At 43.2% G+C, this 23911-nt stretch overlaps 1 protein-coding gene across 1 annotated transcript in view; it reads left to right on the top strand.

Moving 5' to 3' along the window:
• Positions 1–23911, top strand: part of LOC124612525 (UNC93-like protein) — a 228439-nt gene that overhangs the window by 177926 nt on the left and 26602 nt on the right. Inside the window, exon 5 of the mRNA XM_047140788.1 lies at positions 10524–10686. Coding sequence (XP_046996744.1) covers positions 10524–10686 — 163 coding nt within the window. The remainder of the gene's footprint in view (positions 1–10523; positions 10687–23911) is intronic.

Raw genomic sequence — 23911 nt, 5'->3', positions numbered from 1 at the left:
TCGTTATCCCACGACTTTTGTCACCTAGAATGGAAGTGGTGCGTGTTGTTGCTGACGCGAGTGGAGCCGCTTAAACGCGAGATGCCCTCTGCGTCGCGGTACCAGCTGGGCGAGTGGTACAGAAAAGCAGCTGGATGAAACTGCAACAGGTAGCGGAAGCACGGTCCGGTCGGCCGCGCGCAAAGTCAAGGCCACCAGGGCAGCACATCTCCTGCGGTCGCACCGCCTTTTGTTAGCAGAGGAAGCTTTCGTCACGTGGTCGCGGCTCGTCTCCTGAGACAAAGAAAAAGCTGTAGCGAAGCCTTCCAGGCAATTAATACTATCTTATTACCTCGTGGAAATTACGCGCGGCCACGAAAAAGTTCAAGAAATCTGCAGAGTAAGTGGCGACCGGTCACTGGCTCTAACTGTTTATACGAACTGTCTACGAGCGTATGTGATGGGTCTGGAATTAACAATGTTTTGTTTTATCCGTTATAGACAGAGAATTTCTTTACTGTTCAGAGGCAGGATTCGAACCTGCGACCGTAGCGGTCACGCGGTTCCAGACTGAAGCGCCTAGAACCGCACAGCTCGAATTATCAAGTCAGCTATTTCAACAAGCGTAAGGTCTAGAGAAAATCGGTAAAAGTCGCTTCAGAATAATAATTATGCAGTTGTTACTACGTAGTAAACGTTATTATTATCGTTTTTATTATTATATGGTTTTCGGCGAGGAATCTCTACCTTAAAAATTCACTTCAGTCAAAGCTCGAGTATTCTCGGCTAGTACAGTGAGTTCATTCTACCGTACAGAGTGTGGAAACAGATATAACTGTGATTTCTGACTGCGTTGTTACTGATTCACATAAAAGCATTGCTCTTGTTGCCACCAGCCTGCGCGTGTAGCGTAGCGTGCAGCGCGCTAGCTTTCGAACGCAGGGAGGTGAACCAAAGCCGAATCTAATCTGCGCGACGCGTTAACCCTTTCACTACCAATTTTATTTCAATAACGTTAATGTTATTTTAATTAATTTCTTACTCATAAGAAACAATATGAAAAGAATTTTTCCCGCTGTTTCGTTTTCCAAGGGGGAGGGAGATTGGAGGGGGGGAGGGGAGGGGGAGAACAAACAGAATTATTCATACGCATCTCCAGAGGTTCAGAAGACGACTACCGAGCGAGGTGGCGCAGTGGTTAGCACACTGGACTCGCATTCGGGAGGACGACGGTTCAATCCCGTCTCCGGCCATCCTGATTTAGGTTTTCCGTGGTTTCCCTAAATCGTTTCAGGCAAATGCCGGGATGGTTCCTTTGAAAGGGCACGGCCGATTTCCTTCCCAATCCTTCCCTAACCCGAGCTTGCGCTCCGTCTCTAATGACCTCGTTGTCGACGGGACGTTAAACACTAACCACCACCACCACCTCAGAAGACGACTGCGCAAAACTTACAAGAGATACTGGAAACAGACACACATCAGTGGACAGCGCATCTCTCCAAGTTTGTAACTCATACTTCAGTATGGGCTTCGTTTGTGATGTGGCAAGCGTCAATTCGTGGGCGCAAGTCGTTGACGCGATGCGTCCGGGAAGTCGCGAAGGCAGCCCGCTTTGCGAATCTGGTAATCCGGTTGCCTATCCGCAGGTGCGAATTAAGTCGATGACAAGAGTTAATAGTAAAACTTGAAGACAGCACGACCTGCAGGTGCAATGTGTAATTATAAGAATTCTGCTAACCATTACCAGGCTTCCGTTAACCAATGGGACGCAGATGCATAGAGATAACAAGCAAGAAATTCCAATTGGTTCTTTGATAACATATCGTGGGACACATATGCCTCGTTGGATAGCCAAAGAGTTAATAAGCGTGGGCTGGTACACCGACAAGCGTTTTTTGCGGTTTTGGTTTTCACGGCTCACAGACACGTAACGGACACGACTTGCCTCCCGTAGGTTTCCTTAATGACTAACTTCAGGAAGGGAATCGAGCCACAAAGCAGAATAACAAAAATTAAATTTGCCAAATCCTGAAAAAGAGAACTCTGCACTAGACGGGATACACGCTATAGAAAAGAAAGAAACCTTTGTGGTCACGTAAATATCATTTACGCACGAGACAACTCAATGTTTTTTCATGAGAACATAAAAAATAGCATTTACGTATTAAAAGTGGTATGTGCACGTTAAAATCACTTTTAATCGCTTACTTTAATTTATAACCCGAAACCTGTCCCCAGCCTAGTCAATAGCACTCGTTAACAATTAGTAATTACAGATCATCGTTATTGTTATTATTGCTGATGGATAGGTGGTTAGTGCGTCGATCTTAAGCGATTTTGGGCAACCTCTGTAAAACTAAAGCTAAATGGCTAGACGGGGACCTGAGGCCCCTCTTCGTTCGGTACAGGTTATTAGATATTTCTCCTCTATCTGGAACTCTTACCAGGTACGATTAATAGAGGCGATAGGGAAAAGATCCAAGAAGGGTAACGCATTTTGTCAAAGATTCACTTAGTAAGGACAGAGAGCGTCACGGAGATGCTAATATTACTGCACCGGCAGACGCTAAAAGAGAGGGGTTGTGTTCACAAGTTCAGATCTATTTTAGATCAGTAACAGGCTGACAAATCCTCCCTTAAGAATAGAATTTCCAAAATAACTTCGGAGAACTAATTTGCTCCTAGTGAAATTTGAAGACGATATTTCGCGTTGAAATTGTTACTGGTAGCGTAGACACACAAATAAAAATTCATGGTAATTCAACTGCTATAATTTCACATGCTAGACAAGGGGAAGTCAGTGGTGCTGTTCCTTGGCTTTTCACCGTATTGTTAATTTGAAATTGTTCTCGCGTTCTTCCTCATCATAGTTAAATCTCGCGAATTTTTACTAGACCAGCTTCAGGCAGATTATAATTTTTGTTTCCTTTTACTGTATTGGGACGGGGAGGGGGATGGTTGGGAGTAAACGGAGATGAGACGCATTAGTTGGAATGAAAAGATCAATCTTTAAAAATTTGAGCCCTCTGCGTTTAAACTTAAAGTGTGGGTGACTGGACTGTCTGAACAGGAGAAGCAGGAATACTAGTGGTGGGGACATCCTGTAAGCCAAAAGCAGATAAGCAATCAGATCAATCCCCTCCTCTCATACTGGCGTAGTCGCTACATACTACGTTCCTCACTCCTGAAAGTCTCTCATCTTCACGAAATAACGCTTCGAATGATTTAGGTAATAGTCAAAAATACCGTCTGCCCAGGATCGTCTGCAAGTGCAACGGAGAACCGTTTGTATCTGCTAAGAATGTTGTCTTACGGCACGTGTACAGGTGAGTCATTAACTCATCAAGGCAGTGCTTATCCTTTGTGTGACCTCCTGACGACATTGAGAAACTAAGTGACGGAACGTCGACCCAGGTCCGTGGGAACGGATTAGTAGCGTTTTTCTTTACCAGACAAGGGAAAAAATGACAAAAGTGCCAACTGCGTGCCTCTCTCTCCTCCATACCAAAAATTAAAGGTTTTACGTCATTTCGCGGGATGTAAACATGACGCGTACTAACTGTGAAGGAGCAAGGTAAGATGATATTCATGTTTCTGTGCAAATTCATTATTTGAAACGTTACAAACAAGTCTGGTCTAATTAAGGTTGGAGGGAAGTATTTGTCGAATATGAAACTAAAAGCCACAGAGAGATTTGATATTGGTTAACATGTCTTCCTCTACTTTGTTGCTCATTATAGCACACTACAAGAATCTAAAAGGAGTCCCCCCACACTACAGTTTTTGTCGAAAGCGTCGCACCCAGTACTCAATGACTTTGCCTATCTTCATATAACGTTCTTTCATTTCCCCCACATTATCGCATTCGTGGGCAGAAAGCAAAGAGATCTCGGTTCAAAGACTAAAATTGTAATACTACCGTACCACGTTCACGGATATTAGGCCACTTGACAGATTAAGGAACTTCAAATGAAACTGTCTGAGGAGAGGTGGGTTCTGAGGCTGGCAGAAAACTGTCTGTGAAAGACAAAGTTCCTATTCTGAGTACTGTTCAGTACAGTGTTTTACTGTCACAAGTCGTTCAGACGCGCCATTTATTTTTTGTTTTCCTGAAATCTCTGAAGGCGCAAATCTGTGACTGACAAGCAAGGCCTTTAATTTGAAAGCATTGGCTACATTTTCGACTTCGTCTGTCGTTGAAACTTATCCAAAGATGACCACAACTGTCAATTACAACCAAGAAATAGATTTTTACTTGCAAGCATCTTAAAACAAAATCGGTTGACGCTCTAATTAAGCTACGACTGCAATGTCTGGTAAGTGTACGAATTTACGGATGGCGCATTAATATTTAATCTATTTACATTGGAGTTCACAGACCCATGACCCGGTGAACTGTAGGGTCTTCACAAACGAACATTAATCTAGCGTCTTGGCGACTTCACGGTCATTAGAGATTAAGTAGCAGCTTCGTTCGTTCCCGCTTTGGGAATGAAGTCGGTCGTGGCCTACTCCAAGGAACTACCGTGGCATTCGCAAGAGCAAATTTTGTGGAAATCACGGAAAACCAACTGAATAGCTGGACCATGATATGAATCCTTTTCCTCCTGAACGAAAGTCCAGTCTTAAAGACTAGACTTCCTCTGTCGATACTGGACGTTAGCCTCAACCTGTATAAAAAGCGATCAAGTTGGATAAATTTCCTCTTAAACTAACGTACAGATTCCAAATAAATCTGACAGAAGACACCGTTTGGTGTCAGTATTGGCAAGTGCCTTCTACTGTCAAACCTGTTCCTGCCGGAAAATAGTGAGGAGAAGTAATATATGTAATGAATGCCTCGATGCGGTTGCAGTTCACCTCGCAAAGTGAACAGAAAGAGTACACCCCTTTTCCGCAACACAATTTGGGTCGTTAGACTCTAAGTGCGGCACACGATACAATCCAGCTTCCACTCTATCGTGCACGCGTCCTTGCGTGATACGCTGTGAAATGCTTTGGCACAGACGACTCCTGCACACTCCACACATTCTCCTGCCAGCCTGAATTGCCAGCAAATTAACAGGACTGACGGGAAAATTGACCATACCTTCCACGAACTCGATTATTCCGGATGTTGGAGAGTCGTGAAAAGCACGACACCGCTGAAAAAAAGCAGGATGCGGGCGTCGAGGCGACTGCAGAACCGACAGCATGATTTTCGGTTCCATGGTACACAGAAGCTTTCGCGATGACTGTGGCTACAGAAAAGTGAATCAGCTCTCATTATGTCCTTACTCCACTTTACGCACCTGCACGTTGACCCTGAGTGGAGTGTTGTGGAGTGAAGGGAGAAATGTGTGTGGGAAGTTCGGTGTCCCCACATCATTGGTTCTGACAAAGGCCAAAATATCACAAGCAGTGTCTTGAAACGAAGGCAGCTAAGTAGCGACAAGTAGCTATGTTCTGCTAGCCTCGTCGCCATCAGTTACTCACTTTTTAGCTCTTTAAAAATATATTTGCGATTACTGATTTCGGCCCTTGACGCTTCCTGCAGGAAGCAACGTGATTTGATACAGAGTATTTAAGTTATAACCTATCCTCCTCCTTAGCCGAGGTTGTAACTGATTTTATAGGTCCGTTCCAATTTTGGTAGGGGAGAAATATTAATCACTATTATTCTACCGACAAAGGAACATGGTGTAAATTCCCTGATAGCTAGATTATGCCCTGTCTGCTGCTTTAAATCCCAAATTTCTATTCTGAACTCCATAGAGTGAGGTGAGGCGACACTGTTGATGGCGATCCATCCGCACGTCGAATGGGCTCCTTAAGTCTGACGATTCCTCTAATGCTGTTCGAGAGGGAGTAGACTATAAACCGGTACCAGGTCTATCCTCTCACTTCTCAGACAATGTCGTTAACAACACAAAGAAAACTGAACACATTATACACACAAATAACTGTCATCTGCAACATACATTTCTACTTAAGATACAACACTTGCGGAGTGTAGTGGTAACATGCCGAGCGGATGCAAACGAAAAAAAACTTACCCGATATATGGAGATGACTTGAGAATGAGCACTCCATCCAACACTGCCATAACTATTATATATCTATATCTACGCTCCCAAAGCTCCTAAGGTGTGTGGTGAAGAGTACTTAGCGTATCAGTATCATATCCCTCTCTTCCTTTTCCATATCTGAATAGCACATGGGAGGAACAATTTTCGGTGAGTCCTATATGAGGGCGAATTCCTTTGATTTTCCGTCATGATCATCTTTGTAAGTGTATGTATGAGAAAGTAATAACGAAATTGCTGGAAACGTAGCCTATCGGAGTTTCACAGCAATAATCTCCGTGTAGCACCACGCCTCTCTCGCAAGTCTGCCACTGGAGTAACATTAGCGACTCCGAGACACTCTCTGTATTTACTAAGTGAACTTACGACGAAATGTGCGGCTTTTCTTTGGACTCTCTCCCTATCGCCTCTATTAATCGTACCTTGTAAGAGTCCCACGCGGAGAAATAACACTTTAATAGCTTGTACCGAGAAAAGAGGCGCGTTGGACTCCCATTCGGGAGGACGGGTGTTAAGTTACCCGTATGGCCGTCCAGAGTGAGGTTTTTAAAGGTTGCCCAAAATCGTTTACGGTAAATGCTGGAATGGTTCCTTTGAAAATGATACGGAGGATTTCCTTTGGGATGCTTTCTCAACCCAGTTTTGCGTCATGTCTCTGATGATCTCGTCTCCTTTTCTTATACTTCTATCAATAACTGGTCGAATTCACGTAGTTATTATACCTGCAACGAAATTACTGAAGACATCTGCATGTTACACATACCCGCCTGGATAGCAGCGAGCGTCAGCACTCCGTTTCCGGGATTCGCGGAGGCGCGCCGTTCCTGGATGAAATCCGCCCGACGGATTAACGGCGATGGCTGATCATCCGACCAGCCTGAATGTGGTTTTTAGGCGGTTTCCCACATCCGAGTAGGTGAATACCGAGCAGGCACCCGTGTCCCACCTCAGTTACGCGATTCGCAAACATTTCACAAACATTCTCACTCTTTCACCCGGGCCGGCCGCGATGGTCTCGCTGTTCTAGGCGCGCAGTACGGAACCGTGCGACTGCTACGGTCGCAGGTTCGAATCCTGCCTCGGGCATTGATGTGTGTGATGTCTTTAGGTTAGTTAGGTTTAAGTAGTTCTAAGTTCTAGGGGACTGATGACCACAGCAGAGCCTTTCACCCGGTATAACGCTAGACGTAGACAGTTGGGTATACAAATTCCTTCCCGAAGAGGGGGGGGGGGGGGAGGGGGGCGGGGGTTAGTGTCGACGGAAACAGCATCTGACCAACCACTACCAAACTAATCTCCGTCCGAACAGGCATCGGAAGGCCCAGCTGTACCGACCGACCACCGGAGCCACTACTTCTTAAAAAGGTAGCTCCGCTGCATACAACCCTCCTGCCAAAGCGCTCCGTAGACCCATCCAAGTGTTAACCAATTCCCAGTCACTGGCCTACCACTGACACTGCTAAATCCAAATTAACATGCCTACCCCGTGCAGATAGGGATAACGCCAGTAAAACAAAGAAGTTCCACATGTTACACACACAATGATGAACCCAAACATATCACCTGTTTAATAGCTTCCTAGTCTACCTCTGAAACGCATTACAGCGGCGATTCTGCTGGTAATGGATTCGAAAGTCCCTGATACAGTTCGGAAGGCATGTGGGCCAGATGTCTAAGCACAGGTAAAGCAATTCACAGCCAATGGTTGCGTTCCGAATGTATTCCATGGGGATAAGATCAGGCGAATACGAGTACAGATCCTTACCACTGCGCCATTTTTGTTGTTAAGAGGCTTGCGAAGAGACGTTAGTGCACTGTCACGCTTCGCGCTGAGTATGAGTAGGTCATGTCTCGTGTCATTTCAAATTCAAATCTCCGTCATCTTTGTTCAGAAGTTACTTACCAGTCTACCAACCATTGCAAAGAGTTCTGACACATTAAAATGAAATACTACTTGCTTTCATAACAAGTCCACACTTCCTGCAAGAGAGAGCTTTATAAAAAGTGGCAGTAACTGCTCAGAGACGTGCGTGCGAAGAAGAGAAACGTTCAGTATTTAGCTGACGACGTGGGAGGATCAGAGGCCATGCAGGCGACACGGCTTACGTAAAGCTCCAGCTTCCTTATCGAGGCTGTCATCTGGCAATTACGGGCCTCGCTGTCAGCAACATGGCTACTTGTCTGCGTTCCGGCTGTTAGCCGCCATCGTTTCGAGACATCCCTTGAGGAATTTTGGCCTCTGTCGGAACCAACCGTGGGCAACACCGAAGTTCCCACAAACACCTCTCCTTTTATATCACTCTCTTCCATTCAGGTTCGCGTTGTCTGTATATAAAGTGTGGATGTCTGAAATTTGTATCAGAGTAAGTTGCTAAGTAATCAAACTCGTACGGCACAGCCGACTAGTAGATCCCGAAGCATTATATCAGTTAGCAACTGGGAAATATTTTCCTTCATTGCTCGTATTGACACCTTTCCATCAACATCATAATTATTAGCGAAAACAGGCACGGGTAAAACTATGCGATAATAGAACCAAAAAAAGTTCCAGTAAAAATAGTTTCGTAAACAAGCTGTTTGCAACGTAACTGAGAATGTGTCGTTACGAGCGCCCACTGACGTCATTGTGAAATATTGTTCCAGTTAGTACAAATTTATTTGAAATATAAACTTTTTGATTAAGCACCAATCTCAGAGGTGTCGAAATATACCACAGTAATTATTCTATAAGATGTTTCCTCTAAATCTTAGTCATTTTCATCAGAAAAGTTCCAGAATGGCTCTAGTCTGAGTGAACTGGTCTTGTAAAGGAAGTAACGAGAGCGAGTGCAAATTGAAGCATCGTTAGGTTGAAGCGTTGCCTAATAAACAGTGAGTATAACTACAACTGGCGTTCATCGGAATTACTGAATACAAACCATATTCATCACATCATTTATGAAGTTACAAAATAATCAAGTTGTATAAAAAACCAAATAGGGACTTACGGCTGGTACTATGCGCACGGTCACAGCTCTGACTCCCCTCTTGTTTACCTGTATGTGAGTTCTTAGCCCACAACTAAATTGCTTCCGATAATTTTAATTAAATTTGAGAGCGCCAATAACCATCGAAGTAAAGCGAGAGGGAGATGAACCTTACAAAATTCAGGCAGCAAGATCTGCTTTTCAGATTCTTGCATTATCACAAGTTCCTGGGCACCACACTTGAACTTTACTTCTCAATAAGAATGCACGTGGTAGACATTTCACGTGCAGCTAAAGACGACCTTACCTTTGTTGGTATTTTAACGCTACATCCGCGTTAGATAAATACAGGTTAAAACAATAGAAGAAAGGAATACAAAAATCTTACAAGTTACGCCGTAACTTTTATTTGTAAAGCAGTGTAACATTATCGCCCAGAAAAGAAAACTATAATATGCCCATGAAATATAAAAATTGACAAACGCGGGAACCCCATTTCAAACTTTCCTCGTTACCCACACTGTTCGATATTCTAAAGGGCGCATATCTTAGCATTAGAAGCAACTATAACTGATGCCCGAACCATTCCACTTTCCGTCAAAGGTACATTTCAAAATAACTTTACACGGCTAGCCTCTGGTATAAGCGCTGGAATAATCTAATCAGACCTCTCGTTGGCCTTAGCACCAACCTTGTTACATTCCTAATTGGCCTGCGGCAATAATAAAAGATTCATGTCACTGTTGGGAATTTAGTGCTTGCCTTATCGGCATCGTGTGCAAAAGTTCTTTACGTGCTATGCATTCTTTATATGCTACAAGAGTAGAAAACAGATTTATTTTCCGTCTGTCAGTCGCTGAGTTATGTTTTAAGTTGACCAGTTTCAGGTAGTGTCAGATCTATTGATCAATGTAAAAATAAACGACAGTTGGGTTACTGATGATTGTTTTTATAATATTTCAGAGGTAAATTTTTTTCTTTCTAGTTACGGTGCAGACATTGTATAAAATACCTTTCCTCGTAATTACAGAGAAACTAGTCTTAACAAAACTAATAGTCTCATTGTCATATGCTAAAGCCACATACTTGTCATATACGAAAGCTGTCGATTTATATCAAAATATTTCAAAGAAATTTGGTTTGTGTAGAAAGCCTGAAATGTTAATGAATACCACCTACACGTATTAAAAGATTTAATAAATACGATCTTGAAATAATTTATACACAAAATATTGCACAACATTAAACAAAAAATATTACAGAGGATTTCCTCGATAGACGATACATTTTAGTAAAAGGAAACAGTAAAAACAATTATTTCGTTTAAAAAGTGCTTCATGTCCATTGGCAAGACAGACCGAGAAAATTTTAATCTTGAACAGATTTCTGCAGGAGACACTGCTTTTCGAAAAATCAGTTGCAGTGTAATCATTTTACCAGTTCAGAATTTGGGGGCGGACGCTACGCTTTGCTGTTACAAGCGTGTCCTAATGCTCGCCGTCTGATGTTGCAGGTACGGAGAGCGGCAACGGAAAGGCGACAGCGCCGAACTGAGCGGCATCCAGCTGCTGTCGGCGACCGCATACCAGCTCAAGAAGCGCAACCAGCAGCTGCTCATCCCCATCACCGTCTGGATCGGCATGGAGCAGGCCTTCATCGGTGCCGACTTCACCCAGGTAGGCAGCCCCGCAGCGCACGGGATACTCCGACGCAAGCCACACTTCATTGTACGCCACCGCCTCACTTACCTTCATCAATGACAGATTCGTATTCTGGCGCGATAATACAAAAAAAAAGGACATAAAGTAGAGAAATCTCTGGTAAAAGTTTAGTAAACATTGCAGTATGTCTTTTTTATGCAAAGCTGCTGCGCGCCAAACGATAGCCGTTGTTATGGACAAAGAAGTGTATGCATTGCAGAACTGAACAGAAACTAGTCTTTGCATCAATAGCAATACTAATAAGCTCTCCGGCCAAAATACACTGACAGAAAAAAAATCGGAACACCAAAAAATAATTAATGTAGAATAAGGAAATTTCGGGACTACATTTTTTTCTACGTTACACACTTATGTGATTAACATTGCAATATCACAGGTTATGGTACGCGTGACATAGGCCAATGCAGATATGAAATCCTGCCACATTAGTAACCGGTGTAACCGCCAGAATGTTAAATGCAAGCATGCAAACGTGCATGCATTATGTTGTACAGGTGCCAGACGTCAGTTTGTGGAATGGAGTTCCATTCCAGCTGCACTTGATGGGTCAATACAGGAACGGTTATGCTGGTTGTGGGTGACGCTGGAGTTGTCGTCCGATGCTGTCCTATATGTGCTCGATTGGCGACAGATCTGGTGATCGAGCAGGCCAAGATAACATGTCGACACTCTGTACAGCATGTTGGGTTACAACAGTGGTACGTGGGCGAACGTTACCCTGTTGGAAACATCCCCTGGAATGCTGTTCATGACTGGCAGTATAACAGATCGAATCACCAGACTGACGTGCAAATTCGCAGTCAGGTGCATGGGCTTACCAAGAGAGTGCTTCTGATATCACACTAAATCACGTCCCAGACGATTAGTTCATTTGTAGTTCCAGTGTCTCTAAAACGCAGACAGGTTGATAATATTCTTCTCGGGTGTGCAGCCGGATCATAACGTCATCTTGACACAATATTTCCGCTGTCCAACTGGCCGCCATCTTCAGGTGAGAGTGCTGGTACATGATCTCGTCAGTTCCGGCGAGATCGTGTACCAGCACTCTCGCCTGAAGATGGCGGCAAGTTGGACAGCGGAAATATTGTGTCAACATGACGTAATGATCCGGCTGCACACCCGAGAAGCATATTATCAATTATTACGGCGGGATTGCCTTCGTAATCACCGCAGGCAGGTTGATTGCAGACCCTCAGCTGGCCTCCTTTTGTTCAACACACGGCCATCACTGGCACCGAGGCAGAACCATCTTTCATCAGAAAACACAACACACCCTCACCCTGCCCTCCAGTGAGCTCTCGCTTATCACTGAAGTCTCAAATGGCAGCTGTTTAGAATCAGTGAAATGCACGCTACGGGGCGACCGTTTTGTAGCAGTTCTTTGTGTCACAATGGTGCCAACTGCTGCTCAAATTGCTGCTGCAGAGGCAGAACCATACATTAAACACGATGGTCTTTCCTCTCGGTAGTGCCACCGCGGCCGTCTGGGTCTTCTTGCGGCCATACATTCCAGCGACCACCGCTGCCAGTAATCATGTACAATGGCTACATTCCTACCACGTCTTTCCGCAGTATCCAGCTTCTTGTAGCTATGTTACACGACCTCGTTCGAGGTCACCACCTCCAATCTCAGAAGTAACTAGCACTCACGACCGTTACATGCGTATTTAAAACAAACCTGATTTGCACTCTCACAGTGACGCCGCTAACACCACTCTTGTGCGACTGGCGCGAGATTTGAATGGACATCGTCTTCCAGTTGTATAAACACGCCTACCACAATTCTTTCTTGGTGGTGTGATTTTTTTCCGTCACTGTATTAGTCACCTCCTCAAAAACGCTCACTGCTCCCTTTGGAGCACTGTAGATGGTGTAGAACTGGTATCAGGCAGTTGCCTGACCATCCACTGCTTAAGAAGCTATGACGGTGAAGTGGCCTGTATTTGTCAGTCGGTTGGGCGAGTTCTGCGCCGTATGCCGGGTCGTATTGGAGACTTGAGAGAATGGCAGAGTTACCGTCTTCGAACATGCCAATAACCACACCGTGTATAACGTTGCCGCATTTGCTGCTGGATCAACGTGGATTCTTCAACGTGTCTACAAGGAATAATATACCACCTGCAGCCAATGAATATAAGACAAGAACACTGCTTGTAAAAAGGGCCAAGTCGTCAAGGACCGGAGAAGAGTGTAACGGCTCGTCAATGATAACAAGCTACCATTCCTACAGTTAACTGCTACTGTCAGTGAATGCAGATTCATATCAACCAGTTTCCGAATGACTATAGCGAAGGGAACTTCATCCACCGTAAATTTGTAGTCATATATCTCGCAAAACGTCATTGCTCTCTACGGCACATAAAGCTGCACGTCTTCAGTGAGCCAAATGATACAAGAAACAGGACAGCAGCTGACTCGAAGCATTTAGTTTGGTCCGTCGAGACACGATTTCCCTCTTTTCAAATTATGGTGGGAATCTAATGCACCGACGGCCTAACGAGGCGTATAATCCAAAGTGTTTGCAGTTCTGTGATGATTTGGGTATTGTTCTTCGCAACGTAACTTGAGCCCACTCATTTAGGTCACTGTGAAGATGAATCTGGGTGTTCGTTCAACGTTCTCGGTGACCAAGTTAGCCTTTCTTCCACATCTTCATAATGAATATGGCGTGCTCACACCTTCCTTTCGAGATGAAAACAGGTATGTCTTCAGGACTGCATGCATACCGGTACGACACTGGGGCACCATACCGCATGTCGACTGGCAGACTAAGTCACCCGATCTTAGTCCAGTAAACACTTTCTGGGACTAATTGGAGCAGAGGGTGAAACGATGCTTTCAACGTACCCGCAGTTTGGTCATCTTACAGCATCTACTCATCTATTAATGGCTTCAGACAGATTAACATATACGAATAAACTTGCGGAGTCACTTCCTCTGCGAATTTTGAGATGATATCAAGGATAGAGTTGGCGTTACACGCTGTTAGAGTGGTGTCACCTGGGAGTGATTCGGTTTTTATCCTGCATTTTATCCTGTGCGCTTGTTTCTTTCACTGGTTTTCTGGTTTTTACTTTAGATCTGCTGCTTACGTATTATTGCAGATCTACTATTACAATTTTTAAGTAGCTGTCCATGTATTCTATGCTCAACAATGTGAGGATACTATACAGTTATGTCAATGCGTTAGTCCACTACGCCTACGTATCATGTGATAGTATATTGCAATTTTAGTAGATTTTAACTACGAATTACGGTATACGCTGTCACTTACATCCGTATAATTAAATTTTATTCGTTCTGTTGTATGTGTTATCTGAACTAGTGTGTTTTCATGTGTTCTGTCATGCTTTTAAGTAGGTAAAAATAGTTTTCTACGACTTTTATAAATTTTTAGTTCATGTTTCTTTTTAGTATTGCCATACTTGGTTAAGTTTTCAACTACTTGTCAGAGGTACAAAAAATATCCTAAATCTATTTAAAAAAACAGGCAGTAACACTGGATAGTAAACAAACATAGATAAAAATTTACTCGAAATAGTGCTAGTTCCTTCTCTGAACAAAATCTCGTGGTATTAAGTAACTGCCGGCCGAAGTGGCCGTGCGGTTAAAGGCGCTGCAGTCTGGAACCGCAAGACCGCTACGGTCGCAGGTTCGAATCCTGCCTCGGGCATGGATGTTTGTGATGTCCTTAGGTTGGTTAGGTTTAACTAGTTCTAAGTTCTAGGGGACTAATGACCTCAGCAGTTGAGTCCCATAGTGCTCAGAGCCATTTGAACCAATTTTTTATTAAGTAACTTCCTGTATGAGTCGGTGACTATTGTAAATATTTTGTGAATAAAACCGTCTAGATCGCTACCAAAATTTTCGTTATTTATTCCACTTCTTCGGGAACTGCTGTCATCAGCTATCTGCAGTTTAGATTAGAAGGAACACAAAGAGGCGACCGCTGTTCGTTATACAACAATCTACAAAATATGTTAAGCTAAAAAAATCTGAAAACCTAATTTGATGAATATGCAACTACACTCGTTTGAATTGTGTTTCGTACTTTGACATTGAATGTTTACATTTTGAAGACTACATATCTGTGTTTCTATAACTATGAAAAGAAAGGAAAATATAAATAACTAGAGAACCCGGAAGTGCTTCACAACTGCTAAATATGTATGGGAATCAAGTATACGTCCTAATCTCCTCCTCCCACCGTCTCTCTGTCTCTCTCCTCCTCCAATTTCCCTCTCCTCCTCTCCCTTCCTATCTTTGTCCATTAACTTCTTCCCACTCCCTGTAATGCATCTCTTATTCCACACTCACTCTATCCAAGTCTTCCTCCCACATCTCCCTGTCCACATCTTCCTTCCAGTTGTTTATATCCATTTCCACCCCTTCTCACATCCATTTCCTCCTACCTTCTCTGTCCCTTCTCCATCCTTCTCTCCCCCTCTCGCTGATCTTATTTACTGTTATTGCAAACGCAACCTTCATTGGAAATAGAAGTCAAAAGGAATGGGTAAATCGGTTGGAAACATGAGTACGCGGCAGTTGAGAGGGACCTTTCCAGTTTCTGGATCTGCGAGGATACGAGCTTTTATGAGAGTATTTCGAATGGTTTTCAGCTACGATCATGTAGGACTATAAAGTTAGCCATAAACACAACTTTCCTGCTTTCTGTTCAAAACGACAGCGAAAAAGAAAACCACACATTCTCACAGTAAAGCTTAGCACGTTCTTTCATGCACCAGTTTTAATAGAAAGTGTTTAGTGTATAATTTTATTCGATTTGCCTTCAAACGCTGTCTACGCTCTTCGTCAATCGCACTGACTCGACGACCATGTAATCAGCCTGCAACGCCCGTATGCCGACCGATATTTCGACACCTCACTGGTGGCATTTTTTCCAAAGAAATAAACAACGAACTGAAATCAACTGAATGTTTGCAATACACCAAATTACCAAGAACTGACATCAATTCGATCTTCGCAACACACTAAAAATATGATCACCATCAATAATACACTGAAATATCGCTTTCAATTGTACTCATTTTCATAAAATATCAATATCCAATGCGGAAGTGGTCGTTGTTATGAGAATATGGGACAGCAGAACTGTCAAACTGAATATCACATTTTTTGTAATGAAAACATATAAAAGCAGAATTGTCAAACCGACGCTAAGATTTCTTTCATTGAGATTTTCATACAGAAATACCACCCGAATTCCTGACTTCTCTGGCGGTGTTTCCAAAAATTTTCTTTCATACAAACCTTGTCCGACAATTACGAACACAACAACAACAACAAAAATCAGCCAAATCGGTCGCACAGTTCTCAAGCGTTGATCTTTTATACACATGGCAATTGATTTTTATTAATAGATTAATAACGTAACATTTGAGGGACCGTCCCGCATACTAGCATCATCTAGCAACTATAAATTACAACTCTGTACAAAATTGTTAGATAACTCTTAGTCAACGCCCCGATTAGGCTTATTTATACTGACACTGAACGTTGTTCAGCAAGTTGTAAGCCTTTTGATGACTGTACTTTCAAAAAGATTGTTTTTAACTTTTTTACTTTTTTTGTTGGAGCTTGTTGCTGTATAACAAACGCTTGTCGCTCTTTATGTTCCTCTAACCTTAAATGCAGATAGCTTATGACGTCAATAGCCGAAGCTGCGTAATAATTAAAAAAGAAAAAAAATAGTAGTTATCTAGACGGTTTTATTGAGAAAAGATCTCATGGTGTTGAGAAAATTTAAGCAGATTTTTCGTGTTTCCCTCTGGTTAGGACGCGTAAGTTCCCACGAGTGGGCGCTATGTTTTTCCGCGCCGCTGCGTTTACAGAGAGCGGCGGTCGCGGTCCACGGAGAGTGTGACCTTCTTCGGCGGCAAGCCGTTACCCTGCGTCCACCGGCCAGCGCGGATACCTCCAATTATCCTTGGCGAACCGCTAGGTCGTGCATTCTTCAGTAGGTCGCGACGCCGAGAGCCCGTTCCTTAATGTGCCCTAATTGGGAGATACTGGGCAGCTACGCCCGCGAACGTTGCTTTGCGAAGTCCCACGTTTGCCTCGCCCTGGCGCCCAGGTTGACCCTACGCAACTTTCCCCGAACACCGTTCAAGGCGAGTACCCGTAGCGGGAACAATAGCTAACAACCAAAATGCTGGCGTTGTCATTACGTCAACGGAGACTGTACCGCTCTCCGCCGCGGTGTTCACTTTTACCTGAGCCCCGAGGCGAGCAAAACTAGGCGGAAGGGAACGACACTGCCACAGTGGATGACCGACATTCAACTCGACGCGTTCCGTGCCGATGATTGCCCACCGTAGTGTCTAAACTTCCGTCGCGTGTACTTTCCTTTCTCCGTTGGAAGTAGAAATTTAAAATGTCGCTCCTTAAAGCCAGCTGTTAACATAAATAAGAGTTTACATTTACATTTCTGAGGTCGCGTGAACGACAGCTAGTGAACTACTTGTTAACTAACTGTTCGAAAAAAAGGTGGTTGCTACTAACCCAGAAAACACTCTACTGATCTGGCCGGCCGCTGTGGCCGTGCGGTTCTAGGCGCTTAAGTCTGGAACCGCGTGACCGCTACGGTAACACGTTCGAATCCTGCCTCGGGCATGGATGTGTGTGATGTCCTTAGGTTATTTAGGTTTAAGTAGTTCTAGGGGACTGATGACCACAGATGTTAAGTCCCATAGTGCTCAGAGCCATTTGAACCATTTTTGAACTCTACTGATCTCTCCATTACTACACTCCTGGAAATGGAAAAAAGAACACATTGACACCGGTGTGTCAGACCCACCATACTTGCTCCTGACACTGCGAGAGGGCTGTACAAGCAATGATCACACGCACGGCACAGCGGACACACCAGGAACCGCGGTGTTGGCCGTCGAATGGCGCTAGCTGCGCAGCATTTGTGCACCGCCGCCGTCAGTGTCAGCCAGTTTGCCGTGGCATACGGAGCTCCATCGCAGTCTTTAACACTTAATCTGTCCCCCATTGAGCATGTTTGGGACTGGATGAAGCGTCGTCTCACGCGGTCTGCACGTCCAGCACGAACGCTGGTCCAACTGAGGCGCCAGGTGGAAATGGCATGGCAAGCCGTTCCACAGGACTACATCCAGCATCTCTACGATCGTCTCCATGGGAGAATAGCAGCCTGCATTGCTGCGAAAGGTGGATATACACTGTACTAGTGCCGACATTGTGCATGCTCTGTTGCCTGTGTCTATGTGCCTGTGGTTCTGTCTGTGTGATCATGTGATGTATCTGACCCCAGGAATGTGTCAATAAAGTTTCCCCTTCCTGGGACAATGAATTCACGGTGTTCTTATTTCAATTTCCAGGAGTGTATAAATTAGTCCTATATATGCGGTGCCTGTTCGGACATGTCCAAAAGAACAGACACCACTTACAGATAATTAAGGTGACGACAGCCAATGATCTCTTCAGTGTGGATGCACACCAAGCTCGAAGTCTTAAGGGAATCGACTACATGGCGCGAGTAATGAAGATAATGGGCAAGGGGCACTACGTTAGTTGTGTGTGGCTAAGTTGAGAATTTGAGTCTGACGGGAGGAGTGCTAGTGTAGGCCGTGCAATTGCGAGGATCACAGTGTCTGGACTGCGACGAGACGACGGTCATCGGAAAATCCGCAGCCGGCTATAGCATGGAGCCTCCTTATGTCGTAACGGGACGACATTTATTATTCTGGTTATGTCGCCGAAGAGCAGCGGCATTCCTTTATCCAACAGTGCAAAAAAAAATTTAAAAATAAAAAAAAGGATAGCTCAGTGGTCAGTACATTTGCCGCGTACCCGAGAGACACAGGTTCGAATCTCGGTCTGGTACAAATTTTCAACTTCCTCCATGCCGACTCATAGCCAATGCCTGTAACTCCTTTACATCTTACAAATTAGTCAATTTGCCTCGGCTCACAACATTTAGAAAAAGCTGCAGTACACGAAAAAATTGTAATTGAAGCAATAATAAACTTTGTTACATTTCGAGAAATAATGAATTTACGACTAATTGCTTTGAGAAAGGCTGTTTTCCAAACGTATCACGTCATCGGAGTGTATGTCCGCTGGGTCGCTTTTACAGAATGCATTAGCTCAACACCAAGAACTGCACACAGCAGAAGATAAATCGTCATATGAAACATTTGGCAACACTCATTGAATTACTCGCAATGCGCCTAACACTGCAGTTGTCCTTACACATATTTCAAAATTGTTCAAATGTCTCTAAGCACTATGGGACTTAACATCTGAGGTCATCAGTCCCCTACACTTAGAACTACTTAAACCTAACTAACCTAAGGACATCACACACATCTATGCCCGAGGCAGGATTCGAACCTGCGACCGTAGCAGCAGCGCGGTTGCGGACTGAAGCGCCGAGAACCGCTCGGCCACAACGGCCGGCTACACATATTTCCCAAGTGACTTTGGGAAATCTACTTCGTAATCTAAAGTACTACGGAAAACTTCTTATTTTTAAATTATGAACCACACTTCATAAAACAGTCAATTTAAACGCGATATAAGTTGACACGCATTGGATTGTACAGTCCGTTTGGAAAGTTGCTGTATACTGGAATACGGACTACGCTTGTAGATTACGTTGTAAATTCGAAACAAAGTTGGCAGAACACCAGTTGGCAGAACTGTTTGTTGACAGATACGCGATTGTTTTTTAATTCATTCTACTGTTACATAGCATGTAACCGTTTCGTTCAGCTGATGAAAGCCATTTAATGTGAAGGTTAATGTTCGATTGGCTTTTAAATTATGATGCCTTTCGACAAGCAATTGATACACGAATTGAGTGCAGGAGGCACTTGCTGAAAAATTCCAGAAAACAGACGTGCCTCATCGTAATGCAGCTCGTCGACTTTCTGAGAAATTATAAGGGACAGGCTTAACTTTACGCACCGAACGAACTGGAGGACCACCTAAACTAAACGAACAGAAGTTATTGGATAGTTCTGACTCCATGCAACAGAGCCCAGAAAAATCACTGTGCAAGTTGGCACAAGAAAAAGATATAAGGCCTGCAAGCGCGCACAAAGCAGTTAGGCAAACATTGAAATTATTCCCTTGTAAAGTGAGAGTAGCGCAATAATTAAAAGATGGGGATCATGAAAAGCGAATCCGTTACTACAAATGATTTACATCTTTCACTGAGAGGAATACCATTAACATTCCTGATGTCACCTTCTACACAGAGGAGGCCTGGTTCCATCTCTCTCGCCATGTTAACACCAAACACACAACTGTGGTCAACGGAGAATCCTCGTGCTGCGCTACAAACGCCATTGCATGATCAGAAAATTTGGGTGTGAGTAGCAATAGTCATACGGTGGATTGTTGGGCTTTTTTTTCTTTTTTTAAGAAACCGTGAACAACTGACGTCATTATTCAATTATCGACCATCTAATTACCATCTAAATGGAGACGAAATGAACTACTCATGGTTTCAACGAGTTGGCGCTACTATACAGAGAGCTGACAACACTATGCGTCATTTGGAAGAGTTTTTTTGGGAAACGTGTCACCTCAAAAAACCTATTTCCCGGCTGGCCTTTCCTCCACCAGACTTAACTTCTTTAGGGGCCAGCAAAATCTGTGGTGTATCGCAATCGCCCACTTGAAAACTGAAATAATTGCTTACGTTTCAAATGGCTCTGAGCACTATGCGACTTAACTTCTGAGGTCATCAGTCGCCTAGAACTTAGAACTAATTAAACCTAACTAACCTAAGGACATCACACACATCCATGCCCGAGGCAGGATTCGAACCTGCGACCGTAGCGGTCGCTCGGTTCCAGACTGCAGCGCCTAGAACCGCACGGCCACTCCGGCCGGCCTCTTTCTGCTTACGTGAGAAGCATATCACAATGAGATCTGCAGAAAGTCTCTTGCAATAAAATAAAGCGCGTTCAGACTTGTTAGTCATTGCCAACATACGTTGTAACTGCACAGCAATGTTCCAAATACCCTTTAGTATAAATAATAACATAAAACAAAATTACATGCCGTAACAAATACTTAGAATATCTATGCATATAATCAAAAAGAAGTAAAATGCATTTGGACTCAATGTTCACTATAAACACCACGACAAACAGTATTATCGAATATCGAATCACAACTACATTTGACTTACTATGTGGAGCGAGTGGCCGTGCGGTTCTAGTCGCTTCAGTTTGGAACCGCGTGACCGCTACGGTCGCAGGTTCGAATCCTGCCTCGGGAATGGATGTGTGTGATGTCCTTAGGTTAGTTAGGTTTAAGTAGTTCTACGTTCTAGGGGACTGGTGACCACAGATGTTAAGTCCCATAGTGCTCAGAGCCATTTGAACCATTTTCTTATGTGGAGCGAAGGGGATAAATTTTAACATCTGATGTAATTTTTGCATTATTAATGTAGCTGATTTGGTACTGATCACTGTAACAATCAAATCACACAGTTTCGTCATATGAAAATTGGAAATGTCAAATGTTCTAAGCACCAAATCTCACATTTGTCAGGAGAATAAAAAAAAACGTTGGATTTCTGTTATAGATAACTTGTTTCTATCCAAAAAAATTGACAAGCTATTCTGGTACCACGGAACTATGCTGCTCATCTCATCACTGCAAAAAATAATGACGCAAATTTTAAAATAAATCATTTATTAAAAACATTCTGGGTGCCAGGGATCTGACTAGTTCTAAGTGCCAACAAGAACACTTTTGCTTCAGGTGCCATTAATCCTGAGGCACTTCGTTTTGCTTGTAATAATACAAATATAGAAATACAGCAGTAATATTTAACTAGTAGAACTGTAGTCAACAAAAGTCATTTTTCATATCTCTGAAATTTTTTATAGGAGAATAGCAAAATAAAATTCAAAAATACTACCTCCCAGTAATTGACTTCTGTTTCCTACACAACTACATTCTTGGGAGCAGATGTTACGATGTTTACTCTACAACTCCCTGTGCTGTTGAGGAAGAAATGGCAACATCGCCAAAAAGTCTTTCTGTTTTGCAACTGATAAAACATGGCTGGTTTCGTAGACGAAGCAAGGTATGGCATACGTCAGCCATGGTCTTTCCTCTTTTGAAGACACTGACATTTTTCCATTCTACTGCTTCACAGTAAAAAAAAAATTAATAGCTATTTCAGAAGAATGACTACGGGAGACTTCGATCATACTGCATTTGAAGATATCATACGCTTGTGTTGACAATAATGTTTTAGCAGTATTTTTAAAATTAAAGAAGTGAGTGCTTGCACTGAAATTACATGGAATTGTTTCATAATTTTAGCTGATTCAGCAGTCTTGTGTCAATCTTGAGGAAGAAGGCCTTGCTTACCTTTTATCTACCAAGCCGCCACATCTGGTAACGAATGTCTGAGATATTTTCGTATTTAACGTATCGCGCGAGAACTTCGCAACTTTACACAGAGACAAAGCAGAAGATACTCACGTGTTCTTCACTAATAGCACGAGGTGCGAGATAACAATAACGTTGTTTTCGTCGTTCTCCGTTTATGTCGCGCTCTTCGATGAAGACGTGTTTACATGAGCGGCTTCTTCGTAATCCCCTGTCCTGTTTGCGAAATACTGTAATTGTTCCTTCAGAAGGCAGAAAAATTTACAAGGTACTTAAACGTAGAGCGAGAAGCCACATCTTCTTTATGACGTTCAGCTGAGATCGGGATGTCATTACTGCGACTGCTGTATGTCCTGTAAGTCATCCTCATTTGAAGAGATACTTTGGCAGCATCCACAATCCGCAAGCAATGTTATCTCTCTGCCAACTCAGATGACGACAGTATATTTTAATGTGAGTCTCACACAGCACTGAAGGGCGCTGGTATCTAAGTAATGTTCCCTGTTCTGAAAACAAAGTTCTGTCGGCATAGGAGCATAATGATTTAGGAAGGACGTGACCATGGTTTCGTTAAAGAATTGCCCAGCATTTGTCCGAAGTGTATCAAGTACACGCATCCGTACAGGAAATTGAATCAGACTCTCCTTCAATCCTGGTTCTACTGCCTTAACTACTGCAACAACTTAATCTGTTCACCGACATCCTCATAGCGTAACTGAATTTTTTTTTGGAATTTTCTCCGAAAATTAGACGTTAGCCCCACCCTGAAAATGAAAATACATATGAACTGTTTTTCTGTTTGCAAAGTCATTAATATACCGAACCTGCCTCGGATATAGAGGGGTGGAACCTTGAAAAAATAGCTTAGTAGAATTCAAATACACTTTACAGCAGTGTTCACATAACACAGCAACAAGTTTCGAAAGTGTGTTACATAATTTTAAAGCGTGTGTGCTATGTAAATAATTCCAAGCGACGACTCAGAAAACGTACAAGCTAAATGAATAGTTATTTTGCATAGGACAGTTTCAGCGTTCAAAATGCAGCTGACATAAACGTAGTAGTGATGACGATATAATAGTGTATTACGCCAAATAAAGATGGGTGAAAAATGGAAATACGTCTTGGTATAAAAAAGTTACATAAAAGTACAAAGTTGTTGTATTTTACAAACAAAGAAAAACTACAATATGTGAGCGATGCACGCTAACAATCAGTTTTGGTCCCAGGACATGCTTAGGTTATAGACATAGCTCTGGAGAGTAATGAGTTTTATGATTGCTCCAGTTGTCTGTCGTTTTTGAGAAGAACGAAACAAAAAATGTTTTGTATTCGCGCAAAAAAGGTCCACAATGCCTTAAAAATTCAATATTGCTGCCCCCGTTTGAACATTATCGTAATTTATTTCGTGAATAGCTATTTCGAGCTGTTCCGGTAGGGCAGGAATCTTCCCTTTCCTTTTCGCGTGCTATATTTCTAATCTCCTCAATTCCCCGCGACGGGTGGTCAGCTTTATATATGTCCTTATCTATTCCTGGCGTATCGTATATAGCCTGAAGGCGTCCTTTTTTTCTCCGGAGCCAACAGCTGATGAGTTCGTGAATTATTTCTAGTCCAGCTGGACCAATTCGTCTTGAGTTTTTCAATAATAGTCTTGCGTAATAGGATGGATTCATCACATCTATGCACTTCACTCTTGCGTGAATTTTTTATTTTTTTAATGGGGATCAGTAGATGACGCGCCACCACAGACCGATAACGTCGTCAGCACGGT

This window comes from Schistocerca americana, chromosome 4 (genome assembly GCF_021461395.2).
Source record: "Schistocerca americana isolate TAMUIC-IGC-003095 chromosome 4, iqSchAmer2.1, whole genome shotgun sequence".
NCBI classification, from domain to species: domain Eukaryota; kingdom Metazoa; phylum Arthropoda; class Insecta; order Orthoptera; family Acrididae; genus Schistocerca; species Schistocerca americana.
The sequence above is the reverse complement of the archived record's forward strand: the minus strand, read 5'-3'. Positions and strand labels throughout refer to the sequence as shown.